Here is a 12358-nt window from a genome sequence, read left to right on the forward strand (position 1 = left end):
ACATTTGATATTATAACTATGTAAACGATGACACTCGAAAAAGCATACAGGTGAAGTGATGATAACATTTTTAGTGATAATAACAATATTTGTCGCGTTCAGTGCACACATAGTTGTTTAAGTAGTACTCGAATTGATTGCGTGGATTGACGCAGCAGATTTTTATAAAAAACATTCTTTAAATATCACAAGCACATAAGTATTGCCTAAGGAGAAAAGAATTTTATAGCGATAAGTACTTCGGTCTTTGTATCAGAATATCTGACATTTATATGCGGAAATAATTATAGCGGGAAAATCCTGCTGGAAAACAGACATAAGTTGTGATAAGACACAATAGTTCAAAGTTGACATATATATATTGTATATGACTAATATAGATAATGTGCTTGTAATCGAATCAATGTGATTTTAATTAAGACACTACTTGAAAACCGAAAACGTTAGGAACGTCTAATTGGCCTTGAAAGATAGAGAAGAGATGCCTGAATACGTCGATATACATATCATAGCTATACACATTTATACTTGTGTATAGATGCGTATCAATGCCTCGTAAAATCAAATTATTCCAATAGAAGAAAAACTATATAATTATAAAAAGGTGGGTTTATAAAATAAAATATCCGTCAAACTTAAAGCATCTTGAATAATTATTAAGAATTATCTTTATTATATTATTTAGAATTAATTATTATTATTATTAGGTCCAAACCTTAAAAGGAACGCAAGCATCGTAAAGCTTACAAATACAATAAAGTTGCGAATGCGTACGTACTTCTGTTGTATAAATAATAAGTTAAGTTTCTATTGAAGTTAATATATTTCACAAAACATGGTTTAGAATAATGAAAGAAAAAGTTTTATTTTAATTTTATTTGTTAACAAAAAGCACGCGAACTCATGTTCGTACAAATGTTTCTTACAATTGTTGGCGATACATTCCTTGTTTGAAAATTTTTAAGTAACCAGCCGAGATTGCGTGAACAAATAACAAAATATATTTCGGAATAACTGTAAATTTACAATCAGTCTCGTAGGGAATCGTTTTTAAACAATTAATAACAATGGTTTCTAATTATTAAAGATCTCTCAAAATGTTTTCTAAAGATTTACCTTTGGTTTCAGGTACTAATATATATACAAAGAAAATCCCAATTGCAGATATTCCAGAAAAGAACCAAAATGTACCAGCAACAGTAAAAGCATTCTTTAAGTCAGTGTAAAATTTGGTTACAATGAAAGCCATTAACCAATTCAAAAGGCCAGCACTGCTGGCAGCTACACCTTTTACTTCTGGTGCAAAAATCTCACCCATCATCATCCATGGAAGTGGACCAAAACCAAAAGAAAACATGATAATAAATACACACAAAGATAACAAAGGTAACCAGTTAATTGAATCTACGCTTATATTAACCTGCTTAAGATAAAAGTAAACTCCAAGAGCAAAAGTTGATAAAAACAAGCATACTATTGATAATAACAGCAATATTCTCCTACCTAAACGATCTACAACTATAGTACTTGCAAAAACAGCTATTACTTGCATTATGCCAACAATAATCATACAAACACCAGAATCTAGTTTACTGCCAGCACTAGTAAAAATGTCACTGCCGTAAAGTATAATAGTGTTTACACCACTGAATTGTTGAAAAATCATGAGACCATATCCAATTACAAAACCCTTAATAGTAACTTTGGATTTGATCATAGTTAAAAAGGAAACTTTATTTCTTCGCTTTTCTTCTATGGCTTGCTGTTGATTTTGTATTGCACCATCTATATTATACTGATTGCCGTATAACCTAATTAAGCTTTTCCTAGCATCATTTTCTCTTCCCTTCATCAAATAATACGTTGGCGATTCTGGCATGAATAGAAACACTACGAAGAAAATGATAGGAGCAATCACAGATATAATGGACAGTATGAACATGGATTCTACAGCATAACCCAATGCATACGACAAAAAAATGCCTACTGTGAGGAGCAATTGAAAGTAAGATCCGAGCCTCCCACGAATTTCACTTTCGGCTATTTCTGCTGTATACATTGGAGCAGTCACACAAAAAGCGCCAGATGCAATACCAGTAATGAATCTACCAATATAAAACATCGTTACGGAATTGGCACAAATTATAAGTAGCCAACCCACGATAAAAGGAACCACCATCAGTAACATCGAAATCTTTCTTCCAATGAAATCGGTTAAAATTCCAATAGGTACACATATCGCTCCAGCACCGAGTGTACATAATGACCCCATCCATGAAAATTCGGTAGGAGTAAGAGTTAAACCATATTCTTTCGCCAAGTCTGCGCCATCAGTACCAGCCGAAGAAGTCCATCCTAAGACCATGCCTGCTGCTAGAGCTCCCAGAGTTGAAGACAAGCTAGCAATATATTGCGGTAATTTTTTTGCTTGCATGGAACGATTCTCGTCATTGGTAACCAGTACGTGCCGCGAAGTTCCGAGGCTTTTTTCGTTCATGTTGTTAAAATTATTTCACCTGAAACATTTATACAAAATTTAATTACAACTACACCTTTCTTTAGACTCAGTAATGTGCAAAATAACAAGCTATTTATCCTCTATTAAATTAAACATAGTACTCGATATAGAAACCGAATTCATTTGTTTTTCCTATAATGATAATTATTGTGACCTTGTGTTACAAATCAATATATTTTTTTTATTTTGTGAATCATCTTATTATATTGACATTGATTTTATGCACGGTATATTCAGCAACTGGACAGAACTTAGAACTTTATTACTTAATCTTTAAATATTTGTTTTAAACGTTTGAAAAGTATTTTCGTTTTTAAAAGTGTTAATTTTTTTTATGACTTTCCTCTAACACTGTCTTGCTTAGAGTAGTGTTTTTTCTATCTGCAAAAGGAACAAAGTTATAGTCCGGTCCAAGTTACTAGATACATCCGGTATTAGTATTGTTATTACGCACCGTGTGACGTTACCTTCCTTTTATACGCAAATGTGATTTAGCTCTTGATATCCCAAGACAACCTTCCCGTCTGCTATGTCTGGGTGCACTTTAGGAAATACAGTTCTTATGACGACCAAATGTAGTTACTATCTTGACATATATCCGTTTCTTATCAATGGTATGTTGGAACGAAGATTAAGCATGATTTAATCGTCCTATCTGCTGACTTTTCATTCGTAACACATTGTAATATAATTACAAAAATTGTCCTGATATATTCACTCCGAATCTGCTTTGTTTGATTTTAAATTTATCGATTTGTTTGTTCGTATGCGCATAAACTTCAAATTTAATGTTAACCAAACACAGTAACGTTAGAATTCCACGTATATAATAACACAAAAAGTTCTCTTATCTATTTGATAATTGCCTAATGTATTTATTACTCTTATCTAAAAATATTGAATTTGATAACTTGATAATCATGGTCACTTTGGATTAAATGCGATCAATTTATCTTATAATATATCGTATAATAAAATAACATCGAAATGGCACAGAAATTTTATACGTAAAATATATAATTAATTAATTGATGGACGTGCTATTTTGTCATTCAAAGAAAGATTTATTTTTATCAGCAAATTATTATTCTAATGGTTCACTAATTCAGCAGTTACTGTTTTTTTTCTAGTTTACAAAGTTACTAATATTTTTTGTAAATTAATTTGCAACATTGGAAAATCATGATTAGTTCTTTCTAATATGTGTTTTAAATATTGACGATAATTGTGTTCCATTTTCAAATTTTCTTCTATTGTGTCTTCGTTTTTATATACCATTTTATAAGTACCAGTTTTTACATCATGCAATTGTTTTGCTTTCCTTTGCTTAAGGACTAAATTATGTAGATTCTGTAAAAGCCATATAAACAATCAAATAACTTCAAAGTAACCTTGTGAATTGAACACAGTTAAATACATACACGGCATTTTAACATTTCCAATTGCTCAATCTCATTTCCTATATTAGGAATATGTCTTTTCATGTTTTCTAAATTTTGTTTACATTGAACTAGTTGATCTTCTGTACTTTTCAACTGACTTTTTACTTGTTCTATTGTATCGTTAGTTCGCTTTAATACCTGTAAATTCGACAGCAAAATAGTTTCAAGATTGATTGATTCATTGATAAGATAATAAAAGCACATACCTTTCCAAATTGTTTGATTTTTATCCGTTGGTCAGAGAGACGTTTATGAATTATTACTTTTTCATTATGACATTCTTTCGGGTTTTTTTTAAATTTACCAATTACTTTGTTAAATATAACATCTCTTCTTGCGACACAGAGTTCCATATCATGGACTAATTTTTCTTGTATTTTTCTTAGGTAAGAAAGTCGCATTTCCATCTTATGTATCTCGCTTTTCATTGATGCTATACCTCCAGCATTATGTTCATCCTTTATCTTCTTTACAGTTTCTTGCACAAGTTGTACCTGAAATATACCATTGCAGTATGTAAATGAAGAGACTTAAAAATACATACAATTAAATAATATAGCTTACTTTCTTTTCCCAAGACAAACTTTCTTCTTGCATAGATTTTAAATTTTCTTTTAATATCAACTTTTCTGCAAGTAAACTTTTTATATCACTTCGTAATTTTATAAGTTCCAATTCCAATTCTTGAAACGAGAGGATGTACTCATTTTTTATTATACAATTTTTATCTTCTAGTTCATCTTTCAAATCCTTTTGCAACACTAAACCTGCATTCATACGTAAGAGTTTTTGTTGAAGGGAAAGTATGATTTTATTTACATGTGCTTCGTCTTTCATAATCATATGTAATGCAGATTCCAATTTTAAATTCTTTTGGCCCATTATCATGATTTCTTTGTCAAGAAGGTTTATATCTCGTAATTGTGATTCTCTTTGTTGACTTAAAGAAACCATAAAACCTTGTTGTCGCATCCAAAATTGTTGTGCTTTTTGAATATTCTGTAAATGATCTTGAATAGTTTTTTCTAAACCAATAATCTTTATATCTTGTGGACCCAAATCTTCGCCAATGTGAGGTGTGAGCTGAAAACATTAATTCATAAATTATTTTATATAAAATTGATAAAATCTAATAAACATAAAATATGAAGGTATGTAACCTGTTCAATAACTTTGTTCAATTCTAAAAGTTTTTGTTGTTTTCGCTCAATCGAAATTTCATGTTTTCTCATATTTTTTTGAAATTCATCTATTTCTTCTTCCTTTTTTTTATTCTTTTGAGAAATATCTTCTAATTCTTTTTTTTGACTTTCAAGGAGATTTGTAGATGTTTCTACTTCCAAAAGACTACTTCCATATAAATTTTCTGTACGCGCGAGTGAAACTTCATTTTCTAACACAGCATTTTTTGTATTTAATAACAATTCATTTACATATTGCGCGGTTTTGTTAGATATAATTTTTTCTTCTAGCTTTCTAAATACTGTATTTTCTAAATGTAGTTTCTTTGCAACTGTGACTTCAAATTTCTTATTAATTTGTTCCTCTTCGTACAAACAATTCTGGTATATCTGAAATCAACTCATTTTAAAACGAGAGTAAGTAACAAATAGTTCTTCTAACATATAAAAATGATACATACAGTAAAAGTAGAATTATAATCAGATTGTATGTGGTCACTAATCTTTGCTAAATTTAGTAACTGCCATTCAATATCTTTAATTTTTTCATTATACATTGTTACTATTTTCGATACGATTCTAATATCATTCTCTATTCGAGATGATAAAGATGTTAAATGTTCATTGGTCTCCATTTCCTTTTCAGATTCTTTTTTAAGTGTTTGTACTTCCACTGAAAGTGTATTACACAGCTTACGAGTTTCCCTAAGAGGAATGCATTACATTATTTTCGTAAGACTATAGTAGAAAATTTAATAAAAATAAAAAATTTGTTTCAATTTCTTATGAACGTCATATAACCTGCTGGAAACTACTACCTGACAAGTTTATCTTAACAGTTGATAATAATGGGTTAAATATAGTAAAAATTAAATGAAGAAAAAGTACCCCTTATAAACTTGAGTTTTTGAAAATAAATATGCATTTCATTTTTTATAATCATAGTAAAAGCAATGTATTTAAAACAAGGTTTTAAATACTGTGAATTTTTGCATATAATATTTATGAAGAAATTTTAATTTTCCAAACTACCATACTTACTCTTGTTCAGAAAGTAACTGATCATAAATATTACTTCTTTTATAAATACTCGTCACAACAGATTTCCATACATCATGCATGTCTTTGTGTTCTGCATGTAAAGTCTCTAAATCTGTATTTACATCTATTATCATTCTATTAGCATCTACTTTCTCTTTGGTTTTAATTTGTAATTGTTCATCTAAGTATGCTATCTCATCTTCAATTTTCCAGATTTCTTCCTTCAATCGATATAAAATAAAATCTCGCTGATACTTTTTGTTGATTAATATTTTCCTTTTATTTGCATCTTGTGATGAGATCTGTTTGGATATTTTTAAGTGATCGTTCAAGTCATTTTCCCACTTTGATAAATAGTTATAAAATGTCAACAAATTTTTCAACTCTTGGGAAAGCTTTTTCTGCTTATTTTTCTCATCTTCTAATTTACAATGATTTTCTTTTAGAACTCCTTTAGTTTCTTCTATATTCTGATCTTTCTTTTCTCTTAATGACGTCACCTTAGACAATGCATCAAAATATTGACTAATAATTAAATGTTGTTGTTCAACTTGTTGTTGTGTCTGATAAAGATCAAAACTTCGCGATTCTAACTCCTTTTCAACTTGTTTAACAGATGCTTCCTAAGATATATAAATTAGCAATGTTGAATTCGTTAAACTATAATTAGTAATACATAAATAATATGGTAAATAATATTACAATAACCCTACATTTTATTCATAATAAACCTAATCGATTATACCATATTACATGCATGAAATATGATTAAATACAAGAAGTTGCAATAATCAGGCCATTAATCCACCTTAAAATCAAACAAAAAATATAATTTAAAAAATAATAGAAATATAATGAATTTCATTAAATAATTCTTATGTAATACACATTTTACTTACAAGTTCAAGTATTTCTTCTGAAAGTTTATTATTGACATTTGATAAATGTGTATGAAGTGTTTTTTGAAATTTGTCCATTAATCTATCATCAGGATCCAATACATTTAACGCAGATATATCAGACAAATCCATTTTATTATAAAAGTTGTGTTTCCTTTAACAATTATATATTTTTCTAATATCTATTACTGTGTTCCACGATATCGCAATGAAAAGAACACTCGTCATGAATATTTCAATTCCGTATTTCCATACAAACTAATCATAGGTTGTCATAACAACGTTGGATCACGAAACAGGAACACAATCAGTCAAGAGCTCTTTTTTTTTCTCCCAATCAAGAACCTTCTTATCCCATTATATTGCGCAAAATATTTTATTTAAAGTTTTATTTAAAAAGTTCATTTATTCACTGTTGCTATAAACGTATAAGAAAATTATAGGTATATATAAAATCCTTGTTCAGTATTTCGAACTGTTTTTCGTTAATAACGCGTTAACAAAGCGGCGGATTGCATTTTCACAAAAGAAAAGGTTACTCGAAAAGGAACCCCTCATTTCCCGAAGTTACAATAATTCTGATGCTCCCTGTATATAAAAAGTATAAATTTTTTTTATTAAATACCTTTTATTATTTGAGTCTATTCAGAGGAATATTTATAAATATTTATATCGTGGTCAATAGCGTTTGACTTCCGTTTCTTTAAACGGTAAGTACTAGAATTGATTTGTTATACATATATTGTATATCAGATATTGTGACTCTAGGAGGTCTTTAGGGTGTCTACGTTTTACTCTTCTAATTGAATCCACGTAACAGTCTGCTGCTGGTGGGTTTGGGTGGGCATTGATTTTATCCTTATGTTTTTTTGATATTCGAATAATTTCTTCCTCTGCAGAGGAAACGTTTAATGTTTTACGAACGTTATCATTCCTGAGATATCAGTGATCATCTAATATTGTGCGAAGTATTTTTGCTTGTACAGTTTCCATTTGTATGTATGATTTTGCTACTATTTCCCAGAGCTGGATTTCATAGCCCCAAATTGGTTTTATTGCACATTTATATATGAGTAATTTGTTATTTGTGTTGAGTTTACTTTTCCAAAATTCAGTTGTTCCTCAAGCCTAATTTTGCGGCATCATTTTTCAAATGGCTTTTAAGTATATCTAAATATATCCATTGATCCATAATAGTTTTTATGAAAACTAAACTCCTTACTCCTGAAGCTGTAATTGAGCCCTAAACCATGACGGATCCACTACTATGCTTCACAGTTAGTACCATGTTTTTTAAATTTAACGATGTGCTGCGTGTTTTCCATACTTTACCCCTTCCATGCGCTCCAAAAACATTGTATTTACTTTCGTCAGTGAATAACACGCTTTTCAAAAATTGTAAATTCATTTTTTCATGTTCTTTTGCAAATTTAATTCTTTCAGAACGGTTGATTTCATTGACGAACAGTTTCCTACTCGACACACGACTGCGATTATTACTCAGAATCTTAGGTCGGCCACTACGTATTTTATTTTCACGTTTATTAGTTATTTTGGATTTTTTATTATATATTGAATAGCAGAATGTTTTCTGTCCACAATATCAGCAATTCACAAATTCACGCATTTCAACGTTTGTTTCTCTCCTAGTAACATTCACTGTTACTAAATCATTTTTTAAATGAATTACGAGGCCAAGACAACGTTAACAAATCACTATCGGGAAGTGCCAGTCTTTATGTTTTAAAAAAATTTACTAAATCTACTAGATTTACTACCTTCATATTTTAGTGTACAAACACTTTTTTGACATACATATTTCGTTTTTTCATGATTGCACAAACTATTCTTAAAGAAAAACAATAAATTTTTATGGAGTTTAATTAATAATATCGCACATATTAATAAATAAATACAATATTATACAAAATTGTTGTTTATTTTTTTTAGAAAAATCATTTTAACATCTTTTTTTTAGAAAAATTCAATGCGCAAATAAATTGCTGAGAAGAGATTCAAGGGTAGTACAGCTTTGTAGTTAGCATTCATTCGTTTTCTGTAAGATCAAATTTCCTTTAAATGCTGAAGAAATTTCTCGCTTTCCTTTTAAAACTCGGGGTATATCATGTGTTGTTTGACCCCATTCGTCGTTACACAGCGTTGCCGCAAAACCAGAGTGTAAGAGTGTCACATAAATATTCAAGTAGTTAGTTTATTATTCGTCATATATGTGTAAAAAGCCGAACGTAAGGCGTAAACAAATTCGTCAAGAGATTCGAACAGATTTGCAATAATTTTACTTAACAACTTGTATAGGATAGAATTCCCTTTCACAGGGGAGCAACTCTGTTTCATATTTTTCTCTAAATTCCCTTTGGCGTAGTTCCACAAAAATTCAATAGCATCTAACATGCCATTCAGAAACTCCGTTCTACTCTGCGCCATTTTCAAGCCAGCAAAGAACAACATATGAAAAATTTTCGTAGGATCTTCCAACACTGCAATTTCATTAAACATATTACGATATTTTTTAACGTTGCAAGACTGTTTCTTAGACTTGGACTGTGAACTAGAAAATTCTCCATATAACTTGTTGGCCAAAGTCATCAATCCATTTACTATGTTCACACTGGATGATTCTGATGTTAAAGTAGGTACCTGGTCTTGGCATTTTGTTAATAATTGTACTGCCACTATTAAAGGATCTATGAAGGTAATGCCATTCACTAAGGCTATGCCATCGATAAAAATTGACTGGACAATTGGGTTTTCAACTATGTTTGTAAACTTGGTTAGAAAATCAGATGCATTGGTAATTATTTCAAGTGTATGTACACTTGCTGTAGAACTCTTCTTATCGCCAACAGTTTTAGCATATTCTTGCTCAAAGCGGTTAGAGCGTAGGAAGTTCTTGAATTTCTCAAGAACTGTGCCTTTGGAGTTTCCTAAAAGTTCGCCAGCAAGTTTGACACTTATTATAGCGTTGCTGAAGAATAGGACATGCGAACTGAACAACATCACATCGACGATGTTGACTTCTTTTTGCGTTTGGTACTGATCAATTAAACGAAGTCCTTCATAAATTATGCCAACTCCACCAACTGTAAGATTACCTAGCAGCAGTGAATTATAGGCTACTCTCGCTCCATTACTAATGGAAACACCTTTGGCAACAGCCTGTGATAGAAGTATGTTTCCACCAGCTGTACCCATAGTTAAAGCCGTACCAGCTATTCCAATATATGCTGACAAGGCATCGCCATTAATAGGACTTATAGATTCTTTATGGTCTTTTCGATCTTTCAATCTCGCTATGTTTCGTCCAATGTTCCATCCTCCACTTGCAACGCAGCCAACTAATCCTGCACCAGCTACTATTGGTCCAACAGGATTAATCAATGACATCACTCCAAGCCCTATAGCTGAACCCACACCAATAACATTGGAAGAAATATCAGTTATTTTGAGTATGGTCTTCTTAATTTTATGGGCAGGTGATTTAAATAGCTCTAGCCATACAATTGAATCACATTTAGTAACGCTACAAAATGGATTACATTGATAGATTCCATTTTTTGGTAGAAGCATCCAGCATTTTGGTAGTGTATTATTTTCCAAATAATCATACCAACTTTTATATACTCTGGCACAGCTATCAATATACAATATAGAATACGTTGATAATTTAAGTTTGAAAATAGGTAATGGAACTATTCCATTCGAACTCAGTGGTTGCTCGTCATTATATATTACATTATATATGATACCAATTGTAATGAAATTATTATTCTCGTTACATTGAATTATCTTTTCATATATCTGGTTAATAGTTTTAAGTTCAGTCTCGTTGTACTCTTTCAATGTGAGTGAGTTGGTAGTAGTAACACTTTCATTAAATTTGGGACCATATAATGCAAATCCAATTCTTTTCTTTATATAAATAACTTCTGTATTATGGTGACAAAACCAGTCAGGGAGAAGTTCGTATAAAAGTTGATGAAAATCCGTTCCAGCTGCTTCCAACTACAGTAAAATATTCTAATGTTATGTATAATGTTATATATTCAGATTGAAAGTGAAAATAAATAAAATAAATACCTTGTAATAATCAGTCATTTTGTTTTAAAAGTAATTATCAAACCAAACTGTAACGTACTGTGGGGACATATCCCTACCTGGGTTCCATATACAAACTCCGTATAAGGACATGGAATCGTTCGTTTTTTGTTTTACCAACTTAACCTGAGGGCTTCAAAGTAACTATTGCGTAGCTATGGGTGGGATTTGGAGAGTTTTGGCTGGTTCGGATGCCCGTGGAACACAAAAGTGTTCTGCTTGTTGCGTGATTACGCGAACATAGTTATAAATAAGCGCCTCTGGTTATGCGAATTATAAACTTAGTTGATGCCGACAGGAGGGAAATTCGAATATAAATACAGATTTATATCATAGAGACACTGTACCGCCCGAGAGGAATAACTGAGAATATGTAAGGCGATAATGAGAGAGTTCCATAACCTGACATAACCAAACCGTAACGTACTGTGGGGACATATCCCTACCTGGGTTCCATATACAAACTCAGTATAACGACATGGAATCGTTCGTTTTTTGTTTTACCAACTAACTTAACCTGAGGGCTTCAAAGTAACTTGTAAAAATTAACTAGTTACACAAAAATCGTTTGTAAAACTTTATTTCCTGGATAACGACATTATCTCCAAGCCTTCAGAATAAAGTCTGTCCGTATTTTTCCGAGGAATCGAGTTTTGTTACTGCATTTCTTCTGGTTTTTCCTCCCTTGTCCAATAGGAAAATTGGAGTCCCCTAGCTGAATGCTGATTTGTCGGTTGGCCCGTCTTCCGGTTGCAGATTAGTGGTGATTGGTGGTTCGACGGTGCGCGTGCGGACGCGATTGCGCGAAAGTCGAACGCGCAGGGATAAAAAGCCCGTCAAAACGAACGGATTGGGGGGAACGGTGGGAGGGAGTGAGGTAGAGAGAGGGAGAGGGGGTGAGAGAGAGGGAGAGAGAGAGAGAGAGAGAGAGAGAGAGAGAGAGAGAGAGAGAGAGGAGTTCCGAGAAGTCCCTATCTCACGATTTACGACGTCCTGCACTTTAGAGATCCAGATTTGTTATTGTGACTCGTCTTGTTCGTGCGACATTGTAGAGGATCTTACAGGAGGCTACGTGACATTGTCTATATTCCTCGTTTAGTCTCGCTAAATAAGGAAAAGGCTCAACGAAGAATTTCGTGGGAACTCTGTCATTATCTCCTT

At 31.7% G+C, this 12358-nt stretch overlaps 3 protein-coding genes across 3 annotated transcripts; all 3 read right to left on the minus strand.

The window, feature by feature from the left end:
* Positions 1-693: 693 nt before the first annotated feature.
* On the minus strand, positions 694-2497 carry LOC144470443 (facilitated trehalose transporter Tret1-2 homolog). The gene has a single exon (XM_078181558.1). It carries the CDS (start codon positions 2495-2497, stop codon positions 1082-1084), a length of 1416 nt encoding a protein of 471 aa, XP_078037684.1. The 3' UTR covers positions 694-1081.
* Positions 2498-2969: 472 nt separating this feature from the next.
* L(2)41ab (lethal (2) 41Ab) lies at positions 2970-7217 on the minus strand. The gene is made up of 8 exons (XM_078181551.1): positions 7082-7217; positions 6183-6805; positions 5603-5846; positions 5121-5531; positions 4525-5043; positions 4167-4454; positions 3940-4098; positions 2970-3868 (listed from the first exon to the last, which is right to left on the minus strand). The coding sequence occupies exons 1-8, from the start codon at positions 7211-7213 to the stop codon at positions 3650-3652; spliced, it is 2595 nt and encodes an 864-aa protein (XP_078037677.1). The 5' UTR covers positions 7214-7217; the 3' UTR covers positions 2970-3649.
* A 22-nt stretch (positions 7218-7239) lies between these two features.
* LOC144470442 (uncharacterized) lies at positions 7240-11686 on the minus strand. The gene is made up of 2 exons (XM_078181557.1): positions 11180-11686; positions 7240-11104 (listed from the first exon to the last, which is right to left on the minus strand). The coding sequence occupies exons 1-2, from the start codon at positions 11195-11197 to the stop codon at positions 9281-9283; spliced, it is 1842 nt and encodes a 613-aa protein (XP_078037683.1). The 5' UTR covers positions 11198-11686; the 3' UTR covers positions 7240-9280.
* Positions 11687-12358: the final 672 nt, after the last annotated feature.

This window comes from Augochlora pura, chromosome 5 (genome assembly GCF_028453695.1).
Source record: "Augochlora pura isolate Apur16 chromosome 5, APUR_v2.2.1, whole genome shotgun sequence".
In the NCBI taxonomy this organism is placed as follows: Eukaryota; Metazoa; Arthropoda; class Insecta; order Hymenoptera; family Halictidae; genus Augochlora; species Augochlora pura.

Bases quoted from the DNA above. Each gene is read 5' to 3' on its own strand.
- LOC144470443 (XM_078181558.1), bottom strand. From the start codon at position 2,497: ATGAACGAAAAAAGCCTCGGAACTTCGCGGCACGTACTGGTTACCAAT.